Source organism: Panthera uncia (assembly GCF_023721935.1).
Source record: "Panthera uncia isolate 11264 chromosome B2 unlocalized genomic scaffold, Puncia_PCG_1.0 HiC_scaffold_24, whole genome shotgun sequence".
In the NCBI taxonomy this organism is placed as follows: Eukaryota; Metazoa; Chordata; class Mammalia; order Carnivora; family Felidae; genus Panthera; species Panthera uncia.
The window spans coordinates 69,611,607-69,639,415 of NW_026057580.1; the positions used below are offsets into that span (position 1 = coordinate 69,611,607).

At 37.2% G+C, this 27,809-nt stretch overlaps 1 protein-coding gene across 4 annotated transcripts in view; it reads right to left on the minus strand.

Moving 5' to 3' along the window:
• The window catches only part of REV3L (REV3 like, DNA directed polymerase zeta catalytic subunit), a 174,418-nt gene extending 150,493 nt beyond the window's left edge, over positions 1 to 23,925 (minus strand). For 2 of the 4 annotated variants that reach the window (XM_049654182.1, XM_049654186.1), the window contains exon 1: positions 23,439 to 23,925. In XM_049654182.1, the coding sequence (XP_049510139.1) occupies positions 23,439 to 23,577 (139 nt within the window). In that variant the 5' untranslated portion in view covers positions 23,578 to 23,925. Of the gene's footprint in view, positions 1 to 13,884; positions 14,013 to 15,610; positions 21,472 to 23,438 lie in introns of those variants that run through there. The other 2 variants (XM_049654185.1, XM_049654184.1) reach the window with 2 other exon arrangements.
• Positions 23,926 to 27,809: the final 3,884 nt, after the last annotated feature.

The following is a 27,809-nucleotide window of genomic DNA, read 5'->3' on the forward strand; positions in this document are numbered from 1 at the left end:
GTGGCACAAAGGACTAATTAACTCAGGAAAGTTTCATAATGGAGGTAATGTCTCAGGACATTTTAAAATATTCACTGAATTAATTGAATGGAAATGGTCATTTCCTCCAGAGGAATGGCATTCATTCACTCATCAAACATTTAAGGAAGGACAACACTATACCCAGCACTCCACACCTAGAAGAGCCAAAGTTCCTGCTTTCCCTAAGCTGAAAGTAAATGCAGAACCATGAGATACACATCCGAGGAAGAGTTAAGTAGTTCAGACTGAAAAGCAAAGTGCTTGGGGAAAAATAAGATGAGGCTGGGAAGGGATTCAGGTATCAGATTATGGAAAAGTCATCCAGAGTTTTACTCTATACTGTAGGCCAGTTTGAGAACTTTAGAATATATAAGAATCATTAGTGGCACTTGCCAGAAGCACACATTCCTAGACAACCCCAGAGGTTTTTATTTCATATGTCTGAGATGGACCTCGGGAATTTGTATTTTTTTAAAGTCATGTTGTGTGTGTGTGTGTGTGTGTGTGTGTGTGTGTGTGTGTGTGTGTTTTGAGAGAGAGCAAGGGAGCGAGTAGGGGAGGAGCAGAGAGAGGGAGAGAGAATCCCAAGCAGGCTCTGCACTATCAGTGCAGAACCCCATATGGGGCTCAAATCCATGAACCGTAAGATCATGACCTGAGATCAAGAGTCGGACACTTAACCAACTGAGCCACCTAGGAGCCCCAGGAATCTGCATTTTTAATGAGTACCCCAGGTGATTCTAAAACAAGTACATCCATGAACTACTTTTCAGGAAATACCTCTGTAGAAAACAGGAAACTAAAGATGGCTTCAAAGAAGACAATAATGTGAACAGATTATATGTTTTATTAATTTTCCCCATTTATAAAGTAATGCATGCTTTTATAAGATATAAAAGAGCCCAAAAAAGAAAAACACCACTCAAATCCATAACCTTCATATTCAGTATTTTATTATTTTCCTAATGTTTATGTTATATAAACTTTTATTTTTTTTTAATTTTTTTTTTTAACGTTTATTTATTTTTGAGACAGAGAGAGACAGAGCATGAACAGGGGAGGGTCAGAGAGAGAGGGAGACACAGAATCTGAAACAGGCTCCAGGCTCTGAGCTGTCAGCACAGAGCCCGACGCGGGGCTCGAACTCACGGACCGCGAGATCATGACCTGAGCCGAAGGCAGACACTCAACCAACTGAGCCACCCAGGCGCCCCTATATAAACTTTTCAACAGAAGGTTCATACTATACAGACTAAACTCTATGTTCTTCACTTAGTCATGCATGTGCACATGTCCTCTTTCTATTCTTAGGTTTTTGATGGCTATCTGGCAGGTCACATGCATCACATAGATGTAACTACCCTTTTTTTAAGTACTTAAGTTATTAGCAATTTTTCGCCTAGTTTCCTATACCACTGTCAATATGTCAACATTTGGATAAAATGTGGGTTTTAGAAAGATCACTCTAGTGACATCATAAGGGCTGAATTTGAAAAGAGGTGAATTCAGAGATAATCTGAGAGGCTATTACGATGGCCTAAAATTTTACTCAAAGTAGTAATAGAAATGGACAGAGAGTGGACTTGATAGTCTACAATCTACATGTAAAGATTTGTCATCTGTTTAAGATTATATACAAAGAAGTAATTCCTCTTCTTCAATAAATGTTTACCAAAGCCCGACAATGTATCAAAGAATGATTACCAAGAAAAATACACTAGAATACTACGCATTTGCACTTTCTTTTATTTGTGTATATGTGCATGCATAGGATCAGGATTCCAATTGCATTTAAGTAATTTAGAGTCTTCCTTTTCATCAGAGGAAAAACAATTCCCTATTCTGAATGTACAACTGCAAAAGTAGAGCCAGAAGGAGTCACAGTTGTCAACAAAAGCTTGACCCTCTGTTCTCAAGTTATAAGCTGGGACTATAGTGGGAATTTAACACACTACACAAGAAGTTGCCCGTGATCAGGTTTACTTCAGTTTTTAAAAAGAATCTGCATATACTGGGGCTTTCTGCCAAAAAAGCAAATGTTTCATGCATTTGGCTCCTCGTCCTTTCATGTGGCTAGTGTCCAATATCAACTTGGAGATCTCCCCATTTCAAAATCTGCCAGCTACTGAAACATGGGTCAAACAAAACATTTTTCCTGTCTATGAAAAAGTGTAATGTATCATGACAAGGAATCTTACTAGGTAAAGCTGAGATCACATAAAAATGCTTACCATGAACAAGTTCCACCTAACATTTTTTTTTAAATACTAATATCCATTAAGCTTCAGATTTCAAAAGTAAGGATTTTTTATAATTAAATATTAAATTCTTGAATCACACATATACAAAGATTCTGTATTTAGTAAATCTGACACATCTCAATTGATGTAAAAGAAAAAAATTAGCATATCTTACTTTCTTTTTGAGAGTAATACTTTTTTTATTCATCTACCATATAATTCTTTAAAAAACTAGAAGTTTCTGGGGCGCCTGGGTGGCTCAGTCAGTTAAGCATCTGACTTCAGCTCAGGTCATATTCTCACAGTTTGTGAGTTCAAGCCCTGTGTCGGGCTCTGTGCTGACAGCTCAGAGCCTGGAGCCTGCTTCAGATTCCATGTCTCCCTCTCTCTCTGCCCCTTCCCTACTCACTCTCTGTCTCTCAAAAATAAATAAACATTAAAAAATAATACAAAAATAAAATAAAACAAAACACTAGAAGCCTTTTATCACTTTTGATAATTCAAAGCATATATATATATTCAAAAAACTTTCTCATACTTTGAAATTTCCAAGTTTTATTTATACTAGTAGGTTTATGAATTTTTAGTGATCTTAAAGCTTCCATCTACACTTCCAATAACTTCCAACACTTTCTCAATTAACTGACCACAAAAACCAAAACATACTGATTTCTTACTTGTACTGTACCTCATGTCTATTTAATTCTATATAGTCCCAGGGGTGCCTGGCTGCCTCAGTCAGTACAGCATGCAACTCATGATCTCAGGGTTGCGAGTATGAGCCCCACCCTGGGGAATAAAGACAACTTAAAAATAAAATCCTAAAAAAAATTCTACATAGTCCTAGGAGCATAATAAACAAACATATGTGAGTCTAGCTACTTCATAATATGTAGTATTAATTTTTTATTCCAAATTAAATATGTACTATCACAATAACTGAGGCTCAGAATAAAAATCTAGTGAATTTCAAGGGATTAACATAGGTAGAAAAATAAGACATAAAACATAAAATTAAAACATACTGTGGTCCCTAAGTCATTAGAATTATATTCTATCTTCATAACAATAGCCACAATCTCATGGCCCTCAAATCTAATCAGACTGTTTTTAGTAGGGACAAAATTTATTATAAACTTACACTTTTACTAATAATCTGAAAGATCTCAGGATATGCCAAAAAAAGTACATGACTTTATACTATAGAGTCACCTTCTGAAATATCACTATTTCAGGAATAGCAACAATCATTATCATCAAGGAAATCTCCCTAAAAGATAAATCTCATATCAGAAAAAAAAAAGTGGGGGAAAATAAGAAAAAAATCATAACAAATCATGTAAGAGCTATGAGACAGTACCTGGTGCTCTAACATCCACTTAACTGAAATCACACAGAAGAGAGAGAACAGTTCGAGAGAAATACATGAAGAGATAATGGCTGAGAATTTTCCGAATTCAATAAAAGATACCAAACCACAGAACCAAGCAGTTCAGAGAACACCAAGCAAAAGCAAACAGACATATCATGTTCAAAAGTAAAGGCAAATCATATGCAAAGACAAAAAATTTTAAAGATAGAAAAAAAAAAAAGACACGTAATATATCGAATCAAAGGTAAGAATCACAGCAAAACTACATAAGCCAGACAACAGCAGAGTGGTATCTAAAGGGGAGGGGAAAGCAACCCACAATTCTATACTCAGCAAAAATATTTTATAAAAATAAAGGAAAAATAAGTCTCTTTTACAAAAGTAAAACTGGGATAATTTATTACCACCAGACTTACACTACAATAAAATAAATGTTAAAGAAAGTTCTTTGGGCAGATGGAACAGGATACAAGACAGAAACTTGGATCCACACAAAGAAATCAACAACACTAGGAATGACATAAATGAAAGTCTTCATTTATTTCTTATTTGTAATTGCTCTAAAAGGTAACTGTCTATCAGTGCCTGGGTGGCTCAATCGGGTAAGCGTCCAACTTCGGCTCAGGTCGTGATCTTGCGGTTCATGAGTTCAAGCCCCGCGTCAGGCTCTGTGCTGACAGCTCAGAGCCTGGAGCCTGCTTTGGATTCTGTCTCCTTCTCTCTGCCCCTCCCCAACTCATACTCTGTCTCTCTCTCTCAAAAATAAACAAACATCAAAAAAATTTTTAAAAAAGGATAACGGTCTAAAGCGAAAATAGTAGCAACATATTGTGTGTTGATAGTATATATAAAAGTGAAATGTAAGACAACAAAAGCACAAAAAATAAGCAGGAAGAATTGGGTACCCTTATAGTACATATAAAACTATGTACTATTGTATGATAGAAGACTTTGCTTAGTTACAAATGTGTATTTCAAACCAACAGCTGCCACTAAATTAATTTCAAAAGGTATACATAAATAAGCAAAAAGTGGAGAGAAAGGGAATAAAAAACATCCAAGTAATCCAAAAGCAGGAAAACAAGGCAAAGAACAGAGATAATAGTAGAAAACAGCTAGGACTGTGGTAGACTTTTAGTCTAACCATATTACTAATCACATTAAATGTAAACAATCTAAACACACAAATTAAAAGACAGACTACTGGACTAAATGAATAAGCGCAACTATATGCTGGATCCTTTCTACAAGAAACCCATACAAAAGCATAAATGGGTTGAAAGTAAATGGATGAAAAAAGATGTCTTGGGAGACGATTCTACACTGGTCTCTGTTGGGGTAGCAGTTTTTCAATCTACTTCTCCATACTTTATCTGCAACCATCTCCCATCTGCAGTCAATAAAATGAAGATCCCAGAAATCTCATGTCTACTAACAGTATCTATGAAATTTGTGGCAAGTTAATTCATTAGTTTGCGAGAAGATAAAATTTCAAACACTTCATTCTTGACATGATATACATCATGTAAACACTAATAAAAAAAAAAAACTGGAATGGTTATATCAACAACAGACAAGGAAGATTTCAGAACAAGGAACATTAGCAGGGATAAAGAGGCCGCCTCACCAAGACAACATAATAATCCTAAATATGTAAGGCCCTAACTAAGCTTCAAAATACATGAAGCAAAAGCTGAGAACTAAAAGAGAAATTAATTAGACAAATCTACCAGTTGGAGACTTCAACACATCTCTCTCAATATTTGATAAACATAAAGAAAAATTCTACCTTACTAGTGAGAGAAAAAAATACAAACTCACAGTGAGATATCATTTATGCCTATAAGAATAAATTTAAAACTTAAGTCTGACAATTCTAAATGTTGGTGAAGATGTGTAACATCCGAACTCTCGCACACTGCTGGTGGGAATACACTTTGGTAGAACCACTTTAGAAAACAATTTGGCATTACCTAGTAAAGGAGAGTTGTGCATGCTCTTACCTCAACTATTCAACCCCTAGTATAACCATATAAATTCTTATACACATGCACTGGAAGGCATGCACAACAGTTTTCATAACATCATTGTTTGTAATTGGGGAAGAAAAACAGGAAACAACTCAAATGTTCAAAGATAGGAGAATGAAAAAATAAAATTGTGGTACAGTCATATATAACACAATACTATATAGCAGTGAAAATGAATGAACTACAGCTATATAATTCAACAAAGATAATGTCCAAAAACATAATGTTGGAGGGAAAAAATCACAGAAGAACAAGCACGTTATAAATAACTCCAGAAAGATAAAACAACATATTGTTTAGTGACATATATATTTGAGGTAAAACTATAAAGAAAATCAAGGAAATGATTAACCAAAATTCAAAACCAAAATTAGACAGGAGAGAAGGAGGCAATCAAATACTTCAAAGATATCTATAATATTCTATTTCTCACCCTAGGTATTAAAACAGATAATTGTTATATTCTTTAATCTGTATGTACTATAGATACTCTCATGTTTTTATATATTTATAATTTAAAATGCTTACAAAGAATAAGCAATAAATACTGATTCACTCAGCAAATATTAAAAACAAGCCAAAAAAAAAAAATCACGAAATACAAATACATACATTAGGCCCAACTAGACACTGACACTCACATGACTCAAAAAGGCCACATGGTTATACTTAACAGGATATAAAACATGACATAACATGCCAGCAAGGCAGTGTCAGGTAGTTAGTCTTCATCAGGAGTCTGCAGAGCAATTCAGAGATACTCTTTTGGCTCTCCATAGGAGGCAGGTAAAGCATGAGAGGATGAGATCACGAGGGTTGGTGTAATAACCACCCTAGCTGAGAAATATCAAATAGCAACCACTATCTCCAGTTCCATAGACTGTCTCCTGAGCCTCACAACAGACTTGCTCAATTACAAGAGTTATCAAACCCAGGGAATGTTTCACACCTAAAAATGTAACTGATGGGAGCATAACTCTCTTCATTCCGGATGTTAAATTAGTTTCCATCACTGATGAAATCACCAAAAGTCCTAAGGGCCTTTACAATCTGGAGACTTTCAAGTAATGCTCTGATTAAAAACAAAAACACCATCTCACGTTATCCAGTAATAAGTTCTCTTCTTCCACATGATAGAGAGGATGCACAGTGAGAACAGAGGAAAGACTTGACCACAACCTATTAGATGAATGTTTTCATCTAAGTATGTTGTGCACAATTATTAATTTTGTGTATCTGGAAGGGCAGTTCTATCAGCTTAGAAGTGGAAAACAAGACAATTAACCAGATTTTCCATACTCTGCCTCCTGGCAAACACCAGGAATGAATAAATGGCCTCTTGTTCATAGAAGGATAAACAAGGGACCTATACAAATGGCAGCATAGATAAAACATCTTCTTAAATTGTCAACTGTTACATTAACAAAAGAAACGTAGACAGTATCTGCTGTGTGTCTCAGTAAAATACAAGAAAATTAATTTCCTATAAAATATCTTCCATAAGGAAAGATAATCCATTAAAAAGACACCAAGAAGAAATGAGAACATAATAGATGTATGCAGACTAAGATACAAACCTATACTCTAAGAAATAAGAAAAATGACAGGAATAAACAACAAAATTAAATTCTGCACTTGAGATGAGATAAGAACAGAATCAATATTGCAAAAAACCTATCAGTAATGTAAAAGATGAAAATAAAAATGTTCACCGAGAATGCAAAAGACAATGTTAAAAATAAGAAGATAGGTATAAAAAAGAAATGTGAACCAATCCACCAATAAGAGGTATTTAATTTTTTTTAAAAAAAAGGCTTAACAAATGAAATGAAAGCGATATTCCAAGGTATAATAGAAGACTATCCCAAAATAAAAAGCACCAGCATTTCTACAACAGAAAGACTTTCTTGTCTCAGTCAAAAATAAAAGATAACCAGAATAATGGCTAGACAATTATAAAGGAAAAGCATGGGACACATGAATACCATATTGAGTCAGGCTTTCACTAATACATGTGTGCAACAAAAAGCCATTTTCAGATATTCAAAGGGTTCAGGAAAAGTAACCCACAAGAATATCTTCCGAAAAATAGTACCTGAAAACATACTCATGGCAACCAAAGGAAAAAAGTCTAAATTGGAACTCAAGAATGAGTATAAGTGGTATGGTATAAATAGATGAGTGGTGGTACTCCATACCAAGTTAGTATGTAGAGTTGAGTCTAAGTTGTTCTACTGAAATTTAATACATAAGCTAAAATTTTTTTTGAAAAAGAAGATATACAATCTAAAATATTCAACATTTATAAGTTAGTCTTAAATATTAACTTGGGAAGCTAACAATGTAAAAAAGCTAAATTCCCTGTGTTACATAAAAGAAAAAATATTTTTGAGTTGTTCTTAAATTATATAGTTACAACTACATTTCTGTACTTATGCTTTTAAGATGATTTTTGTATTTTTTAAAATAAAACATAAAACAATCTATCCTGAAAAAAGCCAAAAGTGAAACAAAATTAATAAAATGTACAAAATTATAGGAGTAAAAATCAAAAATATCAATAACAACAAATTTTTATTGTTTAAAGCCTTTCTATTGGAAAAATCCTCAGATGGGGTTAAAAAATGAAACGACATAAAAAAAGATTAGAAATAGTGATAGACAATGATACTATCATGGAAATAGTAAAACTAAAAGGAAACAGGAATAACAATTTTGATGTTGGAGAAAAAGTAGGATTCAAGAAGAAAAGAATTAAAGTGTCTCTGTAAACTGAGACAACAATGTTTACAAAGCTATTCAAATACAGTGTATGAACTAGCTGTTTGTTATTGGTCTGGAACAAGAAAAGTTTAAAACTTGAAAGTAAGCATGTAGAAACTCTTAGTGCAACCGGACAGGGGAATTGCATACCTGTTTAATATAATGCTAAAAAAGGAAGCTTGTATTTTGCTTGGTTTTTCTTCCTTGTTTCATTTTTCTAGTAATTCACTTCTAATGTATTTTAAAGTACATTTTCTAATGTATTAGAAAAAAATTTGATTCTTTGCTACAGTTTGAAAGCACTGCCATAAAAGACCCATTAGTTGTGAAGTTTTATGTGCCAAATAATTCAACATCAAAATATACAAAATATACAAAGTTAAAACAATTAGAGATGTCAGGCAAAAATGAAGAACAAAATGAAGTGAGAAGCAATTTCATTCCATGATGTAATTACGTAAAAATATAAGTATACAGAGGATGAAAACATATCATGAAATGTTATATATATTTTTTAGGAAGTCGTCCATTAGAAGATGTCCCATCAACTTAATATTAACTTTTCAGAATGGAAAATTACTGTGTTAAATGTATACACTGCAAGATGTATTACAACCTCAGAAATACCTAAATTTCTTTTAATCAAGGAATTATATGTTCACAATTTGGTATCAAATAAAGGGACAACTGTTTTTATTGAAGTATAGCTGACATACAATATTATACTAGTTTCAGGTATAAAACCATGATTCAACAATTATATGCATTATGAAATGCTCACTATGATTTAATTACAGTTACCATCTGGAAAACCTTGTAATTGTCAATGAAACATTTATAACGATACTGATGATATAACAGACCTTAAAGAACATTTCAACAACTTTGAAAAATTAAAAACTAATGCGTGGCAAAAACTAGTTTTCTACCATTTCCCACTATAAGTCACTTAGGATTCTCTGTTTTTGTATCCTGCTGGGTAAAATTATGTATGAAGAAAAGGTTTGACAACTTTAAAAACTTTTGAAAACTACATTAAATGACTCAAGACACATTCATGTCTACAGCCTTGCAGTTTTCTAATCCCCTTTTATACAGAAGTCAAGGGGAAAAGTCCAAGTATTTCACAATGTCAGATGCCACACAGGACATAGATGCGTCTGCTACCCTCTTCCTACCTCCCTACAATCTGATTAAAAATGACACTGTTTAGATAGTGGGCAGCATTACTACTTTCTCAAAAAAGGTCAGAGTCTGTTGTCTTTCCTCTATTTGGCCCACCGGGCAAAGGCTAGTCTAATCTAGCCACTCTAATACAGCTACATGGTTGATTAGGTAAAGGCTGGCTAAATAGGTAAAGAGTTATATATGAGTCAGAGCATTGCCTGAACCGCTGTTATTTATGCATGTGTGCACATTATACACACACACACACACACACACACACACACACACACACACACTGAACAAGACTCAAAGCAGTATTATTAACAAGTTATTCTAAGTAACACAAATTTTCTCCACCTATGCTACACAGTCTAATCATCTAAAAATAGCCCCAAAAGGAGTGGTCTCACAATAGACCCAAACTTAGAAAGAAACAAATCAAAATTAAGATCCTTTTGAAACTGTTCATTTTAAGTTGAGTCATAACATTTTAAAAAGTAAGTTCTTTAAAGAAGAAGTGATAAAGTCAGGATCTTTTTCTTCCCTTCCCATGCCTAATGTTTTAAAACTAATTTCAACTAAATGTGATCTAAAGCCTCATGTAAGATATAAAAAGTTCTTTATAAAATGAAAAAATTACTTAAATAAAATGTATTTACCGTAAGAATAAACTGGGAAAAAATATCAGAAAGTCCATTCACAAAGACCAATTTTCCTATTACATGATAAGCTCCTAGGAATCAATAAACAAAAGACCAAAACTCAAAAACAGAAAGTAGATAAAAAATAAACACGTAGTACACCAAAAAGGAAATACAAATGGCTCTCAAGCATATGGAAAGACACTCGATCTCATAATAAAAGAAATGCAAATTAAAACCACACTGAGATCCATGTTTTTATCTATTAGATTGGCAAAGATCAAAACACTTGAGAACATAATCTTGGTAAGGGGATGGAAGAAGTCTCATATTGCTGGTGGGAGTACAGATCAAAACAATCTCTGAGTTACACTTATTCTTCTCTTGAAGATATTCTTGTAAGACATTTAAAAAATTTAGTACACAAGATATATTTTGCCTAGTGTAGGCTGTTGGTCGTTTTCAAAAAATGGTTATAATTGCCTGCTTTTATAGAATTCTGTTCATATAATGAAGCAGAAAGGTAGGCAAGTTTTAAAAACTTGGATGACTGGGGCACCTGGGTAGTTCAGTCGGTTAAGTGTCCAATTTCAGCTTGGGTCATGATCTCACAGTTCATGGGTTCAAGCCCCTCATCAGGTTCTGCGCCGACAGTGTGGAGCCTGTTTGGGATTCTCTCTCTCTCTCTCTCTCTCTCTCTCCCTCTCCCTCTCCCTCTCCCTCTCTCTCTCTCTCTCTCTCTCTCTGTCCCTCCCCCACTCATGCTTTCTCTCTCTCAAAATTAACTTTAAAAAAATAAAAAGAAACCTGGATGATGATCACAGTGGTCTTGCTCCATCTACTGCTCACCTGATACCTTACTGTGCATTTAGTGGGTGCTCAGAGTAAGTATTTGTTGGGGTAAACGGGACCAGGAATGATGCTGAGGGGTGATGAGAATGGAATAAAACAACTAAGAACAAGGAATTAGCTAGATTTATCAGAATTGTTCAATAAATTTTTAAACACTATACTCTTTCAAGAAGAGCAGGACACTGTCACACTGACAAACGTTTCCTGAAAAATGAGTCAGCCAGCAACAGTGATATAGTAGATTATTGGAATAGTGGCCCCCTAATGAGTCACACTCTTAGGAAACCCCTTCCACACGGACTCAGCTTGGCCATGTGATGTGCTTTGTGGCCCATGGGACAAGATAAAATATACGGGGCTTGCCTTTACTTGCTGCTTCTGTAAACCCTACTACTGCCTCCAGGTGAAGGCTAGCCTATTGGAGACACATGGCCTTCCATCCTAGTCTACAGCGAGCACCAATATCCACACATGTGAGCGAAGCCATCTTAGACCAACCAGCGTCCAGCTGAACTCTCAGCCGACTGCGCCACATAAGCAGCCCAGCCAGCAGCAGGAAAACTGCATAACTGAGCCCATCCCAGAATCATAGGTCAACAAAAGGCTTGCTTTATACCACTATGTTTTGGGGAGGTTTATTACGCAAAAACTCATACAAGTGGAGAGGGCAGTCGGATTGGCGATTAAGGAAAATTTATGTTTTACCTGTTTCTGTTTGTTAAATTTCACGACGAGAATATATTCATACATTACTTGTTTAATCAAACTAAACTTACAAAGATAATTTGTATCAGACTGATAACAAAGTCCCACTAACACCTTATAAAAACATACACATAAAACAAAACAATCCAGTCCAAATAGGAACATGAGTTTGAGAAGAGACATTAATATTGCTCAGGAAAAAAAAGGGTCAGTATAGAATAGCAGGGTATACTATCATACACACGCAAAAAAGTGAGTAAGAATATATTCATGGTCACTGTCATGTCTCAATAATGGTTATCATCAAATTCCACAGCGCTAGGACACATACATTTCATAATTTGCTTCTTTGTTCCTTCTGTTTAGGCTAATACACGTTCCCTCATTTTAATCCTCACATGCTATGAGGTAAATATGTGAATAACTTTAAGCAAAAGTTAATTAACCTCTCCAAGCCTCATTTCCTCAACTTTAAAATGGGGATAATAGTACTCACTTTATAGAGTTGTTGTACAGATTAAAACAATTTAGCATTGGGCATATAGTAAGGGGTCAATTAATGGCCTATAACCTCTGTCAGTAAAATGATGTAAAAGTAATGTCTCTTGACCAACCTGGCTTCTATTTTTTTTTTTTAATTATTTTTTTTATTTTTATTTGAAAGAGAGTATGAGCAGGGCAGGGGCAGAGAGAGAGGGAGACAGAGGATCTGAAGCAGGCTCTGCATGGACAGCCAGAGAGTCTGATGCAAGGCTCAAACTCATAAACAGGGGAGATCACAACCTGAGCCAAAGTCGATGCTTAACTGACTGAGCAACCCAGGTGCCCCTTCCTGGCTTCTACTGTAAAATCATTAAGCATCATCAAACAAACTGTGATTCATTAAAATTAATTTGAAAATCTTTCTAATGACTTCATGAAAAATTTAAAAGACAACGTTATTAAAACAAAACTAAACAAAACCTGGGAATACGTATAAAAAATTTTGGTGAAGAAATTCAAACTCTAGGCAATAATGAATTACTTCATTTGGTCCACATTCCACAATCCTACATAGGTTTAAATACCAAAGGCTTCTTGTGTCTTATGAATTCACAAAAGGCAAAAATAAGAGATGAATAAATTCTATTGCCACCTTTGTGATCTCTGGAACACACACTTTCAATTCATTCTACCATCATTTTTAAAAAAGAAGGCATTACTGAAGGCTTTGGAAAATAAGGCTCTTTCACAAGAAATAAACTTAACCTAATTTGTAGCATTGGAAAATCATAGTTACTCCTTGGATCAATGGCTTAACATTGCCCTTTTTCAAGGCAAGATCAGGCCTGGACACTTTTCTATCTCTATGTATACATCAAGAGTTAAAAAAGAAAAATCAGGCCTAGTAGGTTAAAAAAAAAGTCAATTTTTAAAAAAAGTACTGTAAACAGGTAATTATCTAGCCTGAAGATATATGAGTCAGTGACCAACTGCAAAAAGCTTTATTCCACAATGTGCAGGTATTCTAGTTTGCCCTATTGTGAGAAAGGAATGCTACAAATATTCCATTTTTAATTTCAATTATTTTAAAGAGAGCTTATTACATATGAAGTAATGTGGCAGATTCTGGAATTAGAAGGGCAAAGAAAATAACATATTACTATTATGCCACACATTTGATGATTATTGTATTTAATCGTAATAATCCAATGAGGTAAAAATTATTAAAACTCATCTTACAGAGGAGGAAATTAAGGCTCATAGAAGTAAAGTAACTTGCTGAGGGTCTCTGAACAGAAGGCAGTGTAGGGGGTACAAGGACGGGGAGGGGGCAGGGAGGCACACAAGGGTAGTGCCATGTGACTATCCCTACAGACAAACACAACACTCAGTGTAGGAAGTCCTTTATCAGCAATGTGAAAGGGGGCTAAGACTACGGGAAACCAAAGAGATAACCTTTTGGGAATGGGCAAAGGAGTCATAAAAGGCTTTAAAAGAGGTTAATATTTTAATTGTTACTTTAAGGATGAGTAGGATTTACCAACTTCAATGCCAAGGCTCACCCCCAACCCCCCTCATCCCCAATATATTAACCAAAATAAATTACTTACTTGAAATTGAGAAAAACAATTTTGAGAGAAATCTTCCTCAGATATATTATTCCATAGTTTTAAAACAAATAATATGATGACAGTTTAATTTTTAGGTTGCTTTTATGTGGCTTGTCTTGGTTTTTATTCTGAAATGAAATTTAGATTAGTCATTTTCTTGTTCTGAGAAACTAGGAGTATGCCAACATGTTTTAACTTCACATTTTTTCACATATCAACATGTATTCTTACTCACAAAAATCTTTCATTTCACCATCTCAAACAAAACCTAATTTAATATATAAATTGCTTTGAAGTGTAAATATATGCAAAATAAAATATTTCTTTTAATTATAATTATACTTCCTTGGTAATCGTAATAAATGGAAGAAAAATAGAAAACTCTCGTTATATTGTTATATATTACACAAGCATTTTGAGGTAACACGCTTTCTTTCATTATTGAATCGTTTATATAGTAAATGCTCTCTCAACCCAAAGAAAATTAAATAACTACCCCCAAGGAAATTGACCTCAAATTCTTAGTATTTCCCACAACTATCATCTAAAAAGAAAATAGAATTGGACCAAAAAAACAAAAACAAAAACCCTAACATTTACAATGACAATTACTACCCTTTTTTCTCAGAATTTACTGTGCTAGGCATATATTCAATTTCTGCTGCAGAAAACAGTCCAGTTTGCCAATACTAATTAACAAAATATTTTTCATTGAAAAAATATTTAAAAAGTTACAGACAACTGGAAGAAATATAGACGATCATGTGAAAAAACTTAAAAGAAATGACAAAAAAAAAAAAACCAAAAAGCAACAAAAATAAAAACCACACCTGCACACCAAAAGGTTAAATAGACTGTTATTAAGAGGGTTTGATTTTTACTTATGATTTGTTTTGATCTCAAAAATGTATTTACTTTAGGTTTTAACAGTGGAGTTTTGTTTTAATTGCCTAAGACACCTACTCCTCCTTCCCTATCTGTATCTTACCTGGAAACTATTAATTAACACATTTTACCCAAAGTTTACCGTACCTTAACATTCATTATTTCCTCTCTTATTTAGTATCACTGTGGCGTTGAAATGGCAGCCAGGTACCAACGTAACATACAATATACCATATCCCATATCTTACTAAGTTGCTAAGTATTTCTTTGAAATGTCTAGGGTTAATGACAACACCCTTTGAAGTCTATTTAACCCCAACCTCCTTAAACCTGAATCAATTTTCATTCATTTTTTTATTGAACAAATTCTAATCCAATCAAAAACAAGGTGAGAGAAAATTAAAGCACCAGAGGAACTTGAAAGTTCTCCTGATACATTCTCTTTTTCTTTGGAAAACTATATACACATACGTCTAGTATCAATTTTTGTTTATTTTGTCCTAAATTCCTCTTACTATACTCTAGCCTTTACTATATATTTTTTAAAGAAGATAGCTACAGTCATCACAAAACAAATCCCACTATAACCTATCTACAGGAAGATTCTAAGCACTATTGGACACTGTAGGCCCTTAAAGATTTCTAAACTGTGCACATGTGGGTCTTCTCATAATTCCTCTAAGGTACAGTATGTTCGCCTTTCAATTACCATCAATGCCTTTCTCTAATTTCCCCTTAGATTTGGGGAGCCAGTGAGAGCTGAGAGTCAAGATTCCCAGTTTTCAGACCTAGCCCACACAAGCAACTATTGGACACTGGACAGATCTCTGAGCTTACCTACCTAGATTCCAGTTTTCTTTATATAAAATGAGAAGATTTGACCAGAACTGTGTTTCCCAATCTTTTTCACATTGTAAATAATATTTGTTCGGCACACAGACCAACAGAAGAGCATTTGGAGGCATCAACACGGTATTTTGTGAAAAAATTATCACATTTCCTTTACATAATTATAGAAGAAAATTAAAATTTAAATGAGGTTTGTAGTAATATGAATTAATTTCAAATCCAACCTTTTTCACATCAAGAACAATATTTCAAAATAACAATGGTGTTTATTTTTGCAGAATATACATGCACTATTAGCAGTCATCTTGCAGCAAGCTAAATGACACATCAGATGCACATGACTAGGAAATCCAACACAGGTGAATACAGAAAGAAATTCAGGCCTAGAGCTGGGCTTCCCAGGGCAACCAACATCCCTGCTACCCTCTGCTCTCATTGACAGCAGACTACATCTTGTGCTGTGTGACATGCTCATCAGGCACCGGGAATATAAACTCCAATAGTAGCTCCATGATCCCTTCTCCACAAGAGGCAGTTGCATACTCTGTAGTTAGCTGAAGTAGATTCCAAATAATAAAGCACCTCCTCTAATGCGTTGAAAATATCAAAAGGAGCAGTAACTGCGGGTTGTTGCTCATCGAGTTATCTGCTCAAAGGAACCCCACAGTCTTCCTTCAGATCCCACTCCACTAGGGCCACCCTCCAGTGAGCCACATAACATCAATGGGAAGCACTGGATTAGAAGACCTCTAGCAAAATCTAAAATTAAACAGTATTGGAGTAATCATTTGATAACTGTTTACAACTATTAGACTTTTGTTTTTGTTCTTCCTTACCAATTCCTGGAAACACAACATAATTTTAAAAACTAAAATTGAAGAGGTATTACATGCACATGGTAAAAAATATTCCAAAATTACAGTCTCCCACCGTTGTCCTCTAGACTACCAGTTCCCCCTCACTGCAGACAACCACTGTTATCAAATTCTCATGTATCCTTTGACACACACACAGACACATACACACACACACCCCTATATTTTATATATATATATATTTTTTTTTTTAAACCACACAAATAGCAACATACTAAACATGGAGTCTCCTGTCTTGCTTTTTTTCCTCTTAATATAACTTAGACATGGCACCATAGCCGAATACATAGTATTGCCTCATTACATTAAAGGCTGCCTAGTATTCCATTGAAAAGATACACCATTATTTACTTAACCACTCCCCTACTGACTTATGTGTAGGTTGTTTCCAATTTTTTGCAATGACAAACAATGCTGCCACAAATATTTTTATATGTTCATTTAACACATATGTAAAATATTTGAGGATGAAATCCTTAAATGAAATTGCTAAATCAAAATATACTTGTATTAAAATGATTTCCATATTGCTTTCCATAGAAAATGAACATTTTATATCCCCACCAGCAATATGAGAATGCCCATTTCCCCTTCCTCTCAACCTCCCCAAGTTATATTATGTAATCAATTATTCCTAATTTGATAGGTGATAAATAGTATGTTGTAGTTTTAACTTATATCTTCTTTATAAATAAAATTGCACATCTTTTCATATGAATTCTCTTTGCTCATTTTTTCTACTGAGTTATTTTCTAGAAGCTGTTTATGTATCAAGAGGAAAGGACTCCTTTGTGAAAAGTATACAAATCAGTTATTACTAATCTGTTTAACTTTATGATTTTTTTTCTCTGTATAGAATTTCATTTATGTTGTAAATGTGAGCAATCTGGCTTCAGTTCTGTTTTATACTTTGAAAGGTCTTCGCCATTCCTAGATTACATTACAAATAATTATCCTATGTTGTTTTGTTTCGTTTTCACATTTAAATCTTCTGTCTCACCTGGAAGCCAACTTTCTATTTTTCTAGATGATTAACTGGCTATCTCAACACTGTTTATTAAATAACTCTTTTCGATACTAATAGGTGAGGGTAGCATACATTTTGATACCGTAAGTTCTTATTTATGTTTAAGTCAGTTTCTGGCCTCCACTCTGTTTCACTGCTGCCATGTGCCAAAACTGCATTACTTTTCAAAACATTTTAAAATTAAAATCAATTTACATATAAATGGTAAAATTAAAAAGCCAGAATTTATTGGCTTTTTTAATGTAAGAATCATTTTGCAGTTCCTAAACTGAATTTATAGAATAAAGTTCCATACTATCATTATGCAATCAATCATGCATTGTGGTTACTTTTTTTGGAGCCCAATATGAACTTCAAGTCTTTCTTGCTATATTTATGTACCATACCTAAAAAGCCAGTTTTTCCTTAAGTTTGTACATAGTTTTTTCCCAAATTATAAAATCAATACATAGTCTCTGTAGACAATCTAAAAAATTCAAAACACATCTCCCAGAGATAACCAACCTTTATATTTTGGTGTATTTTTTTCTGGATTTTAATAAATGACTATTTTGCAAGCTAATTTTTTCACATAATATACTAACATCATTATCCCATATTACTCTATATTCTTCTAAAATATCATTTTAATGACATAAGTTCTACTATATGAATGTGCCCAATTTATATAACCATTTCCCAATTGTTGAATATTTGAGGTTGTGCCCTGTGATAACTATCATCTATTGATTAATTCTTGCAAAAATACTTGAGTTTCAAGCACTGTGGTAAGTACTGATTGTATAACTGTGCAAAAAATGAACACATTACCAGCATTTATGGAGGTTACTGGGGAAAACAGACATTAATCTCCAACATATATAAAATTACAACTATAGCAAGTGTTATGAAGGAGAGTTTATGGAATTCTGAGAGTCTATGATAGGGAAGGCTTCCCTGAGGAAAGGTAAATCAGAGTTTAGGTGAAGGAAAAGGAAAAACATTCTAGGCAGAGGGAACAGCAGGTACAAAGGCCTCATTGTGGAAGGGAGCATGGCAAGAATAAGGGACTGAAATAAGGCCAATATGGCTGGAACACAAAGAGCAAGGCAAGAAGAACATGGCTCAAGCCATGGCTGGATAGAAAGGTAGGGGCCAGACTATGCAAGACCTTGTAAGACATGTAGACGCCACCACATAAGACATGTAGCTTTGTCCTTATCCTAAATGCAATGGAAAGCTACTGAAGCATACCAAGTAGTAGGGTGATATAATCAGGTTTGCATTTCGAAAAGATCCCTCGATTACAGTGTAGAAAACAGATTAGAAGGGAACAGAGTGGACTGGGTGTAGGCCAAGATTAGGAGGCTACTGTTGTAAATGCATCCAAAAATGCTAGTAGTTTAGACTAAGGTGGTGATGGATAATGAAAAGAAGTAGATGGATTCAAAAGATAATCAGATTTTGCCAAAAGATTTACATTCATAGATTAAAATCCCTAAAGCTAGAATTATTGGGTCAAAAAACAACATTTCAAGGATTATGATATGCATTGCCAAGCTGCCCTGCCAAGAGCAGTTTACTCATTTGTGAATTACCTTTTATCTGTTCCTCTATCAGAATTTTAAAATTCTTTTGAGATTCCTTTAAAATGACTTAATCCATACTTCCTTCATGAAGCCTTCCCTGACTCCCCTTTTTGCCTGCTAGTTGGTCACTAACATGTTCTCCTTTGAGTCCTTGCTTTCTTACACACATCTGTCATAATCAAACTACATTTGACTTATGCTTACATGTCTATCATTTCTACTATATTGTGAGAGTCTAAAGGATAAAAGTTGTTTAAAATGACCACACCAAAAATAGCTCAATATACGTAGTAAGTTCTCATTAAGTGTTCACTGAATGAACCGAGTATTACCAGATTCTACTGTGTCCAGATTTAATAGGGACCTCCCTGCTTTAGCCTCTAATTTACTGATTGTGATTTTAAAGCTAATAAAATTTGGTACTCAGGGCTTCAAATGCCTACTAAATAGAGTGACTAATTTTGTTTGTGGAAAATCACTAAATCTCAGCAGTGCTCCTGAAAAAAACCTTTCTAATAATTGTATCAAATCGGTATTATGTGATCTTAAATTTTTTTAGATGGTCTAAGTGAAAAAAAAATTTTAAAAGGCTGTGAACAAACAAGACTATTATTAGAGAAATTATCTGTAATTTAAGTTGTCGATAAATGCTATAGTTTTCAAAACAGTACTCATCTCAAACTTGATCTGCCACTTCACCAAAAAAAGTGAAGGTATTAAGCAACGACATAAACTCATATATAGCATTTCAGAATAACCAATTTCTTATGTTGAAGAACTTGATTTCATGTTTAACAGCTAGCATCCAGAACAATCTACTAAAATTTTCATTATCTGGAGGAAGACTGGGGTGGGGGGGGGAGTGGCAGAGTTCTGTACAGTAATCTCAAAGACAAGCAGCTCCCTCTATAGTCTGTTTGGCCTACTTTGTTTAATTACTTGCTATGTGAACACCTCACTCACACTCTTCTATTTACTCCTACTCTGCATCTCAGCAGGGAAGCTTTTTGAGAGGATAATTCTGTTTAACTTGGTGCTGAGAAAACTGAGAGAGCTTTCTAAGCTCAACATGGAGTTATGTCAAGCAACTAAGCAAGAGTTGGGATATGGAAACTCAGATCCACCTGAGTCAGGTCCTCACAATGAAGCCTTAGGATTTCATTTGAAGTGAATTCCCAGAGCAGTTACACCCGTATTCAAATCCAAGTTAAAAAACACTGCCCTGTACTTTAGTTATTTATAACCTTGCTTCTCTCCATTAAAACATATTACCAAAACGTTGTTGTTAACATTGCTCAATACACTGTGACATCAAAATAGTGCTCAAGACATTTTTTCAATGAGTGAAGAAAAGCAGGTTTTTGGCTTTTTGTAAAAATAATTCCATCACTCACTCACATGAAAATTTAAGTGATTCTCTCAGGAATCAACATCCTCAGGGATTAAATCAGTCAGGATTTACCATTCAAATTTGACTATGCCACTTTTTTTTTTTAAATACCTTTTCAAATTTCAGCAACACAAGATACAAGAGCTTTTAAACCTAAGATAGTTAATTCATTTCTTAAATTACTCAAGATATGCCCTCAAAACGCATGACAATCAGAAGTCAACTGGACTGTTTTCTAAAGCAGAAAAACACCTTTTATGCAATAGAAAAACTGAACTAGTAAAAATGTGAGAAATCAATCAGTTCAGAATTTATAATACAAATATAAAATGGCCTCATTATTTGGGAGAAAATTCTACTTTTCAGGGCTCATTTATAAAAAGTAAACTCAGTTTAAAAACAGCTTTTCTCCAAACCAAGATAAAAAATTAAGGACTTCCAAAATTACCTATTATATATAAAAGACTTAAGTTTCTGGTACTTTATATAACGTAGATTTATCATGTGTTACTATTTTTCATTAATTTATAGAATTCATAAACATATTAACATAGTTTATACTTTCAAACAATAAAACGGTCTTCATTAAAAATTCTAGCACTCAGACTTTTATTACTAAGCCAGATTGACCTTTTATGTTAATTATTTTCAAATTTATTTTACTAGGAGAACTGGACTAGTTTTCTTTGGGGAGAGAATTTGGAAGCAGATATTGTACACTTTTTGTTTATGATTAATATTCATTTTACTGGGAGTTTCTAACATGTTAAAAATGCTGGCTTAATTTCTGAAAGCTATAAACTCTAAATGTTTGCCAGTGACTTCAAATTTTTCACCTGTTGAAGAAACACAAAAGTTTTGTTTGTAACTGAACTATATTTACAGCAAACTCAATTTGATACACCTTTAAAAGTTTCAGTTTCTTTGTATTAAGTTTCTTATCTTTCAATGTATGTACAAAAAAGTATTTCATATTCATTTACATTATACATTTCAAAGTATATTTTTTTTAAAGTTTTTTTTTTTTTTTAAGGGAGCTGGTAATCAATTGTAAGATGTCCAGGAGGGAAGAAATAAATATTTATCACAGAATAGTCCCTGTGTCTATTTTTTTTTATATTAAGAAACACAAAAGTACCTCATCATCATTTCTTGAAGAATGTTTCTCACATTATAGAATTACTGCTAGATCACAGTAGATCTTCACCCATTTCCACAAACAAAAGTTTTCTATAAAACAGCTTGAAAATCACTCAGGGATACATATTTAATGACTTGTGTAGGGGGGAAAAAAACAAAAAAACAAAAAAACTATGTGTAGAAATAATCCAAACCATACAAACTTTAATACACAGAGATGCCACAGTATATCCTATTAACGTGTCACTTTACGATTTGGAAATCTGGCTAAACAGAGCTATATCAACGTCACTATCTTATTATTTCTCTGTAGCTGAAGTGAGAACAAATAGTATATTACACTGAAATTCCAATTAGAAACAAAGACAGCACCGATAAACACATAAAAGGGCAGAAAATCTATCCTTCAGAACTCTACTGCCTCTATTTTCCAGCCTCCAAAATTTCAGATGTTATCCTTTCAACAAATTAACAGCACTCAAATTCCCCATCTTACAAGGGTCCCTAACATCAAAATCGTTTTCGTTATTTTTAAAAAGGAATGCGCTGTCAAATCTCACTAACACCGCTGAAATTTTTAACAAAGAGAATTCACAGTAAAAGATAACTGCTTGAAAATGAGTGCTTGTGTTTGGGAAAGTGTTATTATCTGGGTAGTCCACAGAAACAGTAGTAATAAGAGGAATGGTGATTAGGGCAAGAAGCATCAAGTGGGAAATGCCTTCTAAAATCCCATAGGGCAATAATACATCGCTAGAGGTAAGTGCATCCCTTTCTAGGAGGCAGCTCCGTTATTTCATGCAGACAGTTCAAAGCATGTAGAAAACCAAAACAATTTAAAACCTTGTAAATTTGGCCACTACTTATTTATATTATCATAAGTCCCCAAGAGCTTTTGAGAATGCAGACTATGTCACTGCTGTCTCCCCACCCCACTCGTTCATCAAAACAGTTTTCGTTTTAAAGATACGTGCATTTAAAACGCAATACTGCAACTCAGCATAGAGCATTTCTAAATGTTTGTGTTGCTGAGTTCAGCTGTGGTTCATAAGAAATTCACGCCACCGAGTGGGATATTTTACGTTGGGCAACAAACACACATTTCCTACTTCCATGGATCCACGTTTCCCTCAAAGCATTGCACCTGAGGATATTGCCCTGTCCCCAGACTCTGAGGCTTAAACTCTAAGGAGTCACGACCTGCACTCACAGCAGAACCACATGGTCACTTCAATGAGAAAGATTATTTGGCCCCAGGCGCCACTCTTGAGCCCACGGCACCTCCGGAAGGGGCAGAGGAGAGCGCAGGCGAGAAGCGAGGAGGAGAGGCAGAGCACAGAGAGCTGACACTTCCTCACTCCTCTTAAAGCCATTTCCAGAAAGGGCACTTGGGAGACGCAGGGGGCTGTCCGCAGTCCCACCAGCGACCGACCTCTGAGCGCAGCCCTGTGAACCCGTTCACGGAGGACATGGCGCGGCCACCTGGCCCATCCTGCAGGGCCAGAGCGCTGTTCGCGGGCGCTCGCTCCCCCCTGCCCGAGACCCCGAGTGCGGATCCGGCCCCCGGCCGCCGCACGCAGTGTAAACACTCGGCACTCAGTGCCCGCCGCCTCCCCGCCGGGGGAGGAGGGGGCGCAGCGCTCGCGCGGACCCACATTTCTGCGCCTCTTGTCACGCACCGGGGGAAAGGCGAGGAGGGCGGAGGGGAGGGAAGAGGCGGCAGCGATGCACCGAGAGCCGGCGGTGTGCGCGCGTGTGCGCGGCGGGGAGGGCAGCCCGGGCGCCCCGCCGGCTCCCGCCCGCGCCCCGCGCCCGCTTACCTGCCGGGGTCGCTCCGAAGACTCGCACCACTGGCACCTTCTTGACAGGGGCCTGGGTGAGGGGGGATTGGCAGATATCCAGCCCCTGCAGCGGGCTGGCCATGTAGTAGTCGGCAGTCACTATCCTCACTGAAAACATGTTCGCCGCCGCCGCCACCGCCTTCTCTTCACGAGCGATCTGGCAGCGGCAGCAGCAGCGGCGGCGGCGGCGGCTTCTTCCGCAGCGACGGCCCCACAGCAGCGGCGGCGGCGCCCCCTCCCCTCCTCGGCTCGGCCCCCTCCCCTCACACACAGACACCTGGAGCAGCGGCGGCGGGCCGGGCGGTGTTGGCACTGCTGCCGCCGCCTCCTCAGGAGCACCTGGCGAGGGGCAGCAGGAGAGAAGCCCTGGCGCTATCGTCGGTGCTGGTGCTGCCGCCACTGCCGCCGCCGCCGGGAATCACACGGGCTCCTCGGTCCCAGGCTGCAGCTCTTGTTGCCATGATGATGATGTCACGGACGCAACCACTGGGGGAGGGGAGATGGGGTTGCGTGTGTGGCGAAGGGAGGGCGGTGAGTAGTTGGGGGAGGGGACGCGGCGGGAAAGGGAGGGAGCAGGGCGGGCGCCCGAGCGGGACACCCAGGCGGGGGCCGAGAAGGTGTTTTCTCCCCCGCCCCCAGGCTCGCAGCGAGGGAGGAGGCCGGTGGAAAGCGGGACTAGCGCCTGGCGCGAGGAATCGATGACTCGGCCGGTGGGCACGGCCACCTGGGCGGGGGCAGCAGGGGGGGGCGGCGGAGCGCCGATGTCATGGATGGGCTCGTAGGGGCTTGCGGGAGGGGGCCGCCAGTGTTCGGGGCCGTTTTGGTGGCTAGGCGGGATTGGCCGGAGCTGCGGTGCTCGCGCTCGCCTCGCCGACCGCCATTTCATATCCTGTGAAGGAGGCGGGGGCAGCCGCGGAGACGGCTTTTCACAAGGTAAGAAAACCCGCCCGCGGGAGGAGGGAGGCGAGGCGCAGATCTCGTGCCGCCGCGGCCTCGCGGGAGGGCGGGCGGCGGAACGGGCGGGGCCGGGCGCGGACGCAGCCGGCCCTTCTCAGGTAACGCCGCGGCTCCGCGCGTGGCCCGGGGGCGGCGCGAGGGGCGGGGGCGCGCGAGCGCGGGCTTCGGCCTATAAAAGGGCCGCCCGGACGCTCCCTCCCGATCGTGCGGCTCCAGCCGCCGCACCCCCTCCCTTTGCGTTGTGCTGCAGTGTCTGCGCCTGGCCACCTAAAAGGGTTTGTTCACGCTCGGCTCTGCTCAGCTTTGCCAGGGGTTGGCAGATCCCGTGCACAGGGGTTTCCCACCACGGTGTTCTTCTTCCGCCTCTGCCCTTCCGCCCTAATATATCCTTCCTCGGTTTCTTCCTCGGCCCCGCAGGCTGCGTCCCGCGCGCGCGTTGTACATGTACGGACTTGTCAGCACTGGGTGACCTCCCTTCCCTTCTCCCTCCCCCGGCGGAATCCAGGATTGAGAGCCTTTCAGAGAAATATTCGGCCAAAGAAAAAGGCCCGTGAAAGTCATCGCGTTAGATATGGACACCCAGTGTTATTCACTAACTGATTATGGGAGGTTTTATCATGCAAAGGCATAAAAGCAAACGGGGGTGGGGTGGGGAGGGGAAGGACTGTTAAACAAAACAACTTTATCCAAAAAGAGGTTGGGAGATGGGGTGCAGTTGTGAAATCGAAAAAAAAAAGGGGTACTAACAGAAGGAGTTGGGTTGGCCATTATATTGGAATCGATGGATTTTTGTCTGACTTGGTCACTAATACTGGGTGTGACCTTGGACAAATAATTTAGGTTCTTGGAACCTTAGTTTTCTCCTCCCTGGAACGAGAGTTTTACTTAAATCCAGAACGGTTTAGGTGAACCTTATCAAAACGGTTTAAGCAGGAGAGAGAAACCATGGTTTCAAGTTCGAAGTATGGCAGTGAATAAAGGACTTTTGACAGTCATTTTCAGTCTGCCCTAATTAGAGATCATGCATCCACTCTTACGTATTATACTGGTGTATTTTAATGGTTAGTAGTTTGCCATGTATTTTAAGTGGTGTAAGAGATCCTCGTTTGGAACCATTGTGTCTCTTCAAATGGGAAATCAAAAGGCTCAAAGGGACAGATCACTGGTAAGAAGCTGTCTATAAATTCCATGACATATAATGCTAGTAAGAATTTATACTCAAAGAGATTTGAGACTGATTAGGACAGTAAATTAACCTGCAGTTTTCAACCTCAGAGCATGATTATAATAACATAGGTAGCAAGATTTCTAATATACAGGAAATTACCTAATAATTTTAAGAGGCAAATCTCTTAAATTGGTTTAAGTTTTAGGAGGCTATGGAAGTGATTTAAAAATAGCACTACCATGCTAAAATGCATTTTCTGGTAAAATAGCTACTCTTGTACAACCTGAATGTCAGAGGCACCATTCTTAGTATTCTGGGCTCTTGAGTGTTCTTTAGAATTTAATATTTTGGCCTTTACAAAGTCACATTTTTAGGATGAGGCCTGGAAATCTGTATTAGCAACCTCCTCACCCACCACTCATGATTCTAAAGTAATATAAAACTGAGAGTCCCTGTACTATATTTTAATCCAAGTACATCATAACATTTAAGTTATACTATTCCTAGCTAGAAAAAAGTAAAAGCATAGAATTCATGGATTAGCTATTTCTGGAAGAGGGTTTATTTCCCCCTACCTCTTGAATCAACATCATTGACTTTAAGAAAAGATAATTGCAACCACAATTCTAATCCTTCTAAAGTGCCAAGGGAAGAATGTTCACTTTGAAGAAAAACATTTGTGGCATGAAATCAGGATATTTTGTCCATTGCATGTAACTGAGTTTAAGTTGTTGCTCAAATTGAAAACTTGACAATACTTCCCTAATTAATCATTATCAAATGTGTTTTATAAATACAGTCTCCTGACATAAGAAAGAGTTCTGGAATTTTGAGTTAGGAAATGAAAATTTTAAATCATTTACTAGCTAAATGAGTTTGGAAAGATCACTTTATTTTTTGGAGTTTGTTTCCTCATCTATGAAATGGATAGTAATTCCTGTTTTCTCAGGGATGGTATAGGTGCAAATGAGATAACCTATGAAAGTATCATTGTAAACTGTTGACATCCAAAAGTTTAACTCATCTAAAAGGAGTAAATAAAATCATATGGCATTGTCTTATGTGCACAGAATAAGGGAAATGCCAAAATTGAACTCTCTCTATTCTTAAAGTTATTTTTGTTGTTGTTGTTATTGTTGAGTGGCTTCTATTTGCCAGGTGATGTATAAGATATAGTGAAAGACAAAACAGACATGGCCCCTGCTCTTACAGAGCTTATAGTCTAGCATCATAGAAATGTATTTTAGTCATATCAGTTGATATATATCTCTTCTAGTCCACTGATGTATACTCATCATGTCATGCTTTTAGTAAAAGCCTGCCCAACCTTCTGTACCACAACTGTTCAACTTCTATTAGTATTTATTTGCCTACTAGCAATTTAGAGCAGAAGGCAATGGATGCTGTAATCTTTCAGCAGGTATTATACAATGGCTTACCCAGCACTCATCCAGCCCCTGTCTAGCTTGTACATTAGAAGCTAGCAAGTTAAAAACGACAGTTTCTAGACTCCCTTGAATCTAGAGTGCTGCTTGTAGATGATGGTGTGCTGGTAAATGTTTACTAACGGCTGGGGGAGGGAAAAAACTCTGATTTGTTGCATTGACCAGTTTTCATGGTGTGAATACTCCCAAGCTACCAAAATGACTTCACTGAATGTGGAGTTAGTTGGACAAGATGCTAACAATCACTAGCTGGCTTCAGCATATCAGTACATGTGACCTAGTTTCCAGTAATCAGATGCACCCATTCAAGACATGTTTGTGAAGGTGAGCAACTGCATTCAGGGATATGGGATTTTCTGGCAAATGCCATAGTGGAGATGTCTGGTTCTTCTGGGTAGCTGAGGAAGGGCTCTCACATTTTTAGAGTCATAGGTGCTGACTAGCGGTTGGTGTTTGGATAGCTTTCCACTAGAAGAGCTTGGTGAGGTGGGATGAGTGTTCTTCCTGGTTTGGTTTTTCCTGAATGTTGTTTCTAGCTAGCTGTGTATTATCCAAGCCTGGTTCTCTGGTCCTCTCTGAGATCTGTGAGCTAAGTACTATCATTTAATCCCTTTCTGCTTAAACTAGCTCTGTCATGGTCAGCTACATAATTTGCTGAGCCCAGAGCAAAATGAAAAATGTGGGGCCCCGTGCTCAAAAAGCAGGTAAAAAGTACCATTGTATGTACTGAAATATAAAGCTTTTTCTTTCTTCTGTCATCTGTCTTTTGACTTGTAATGA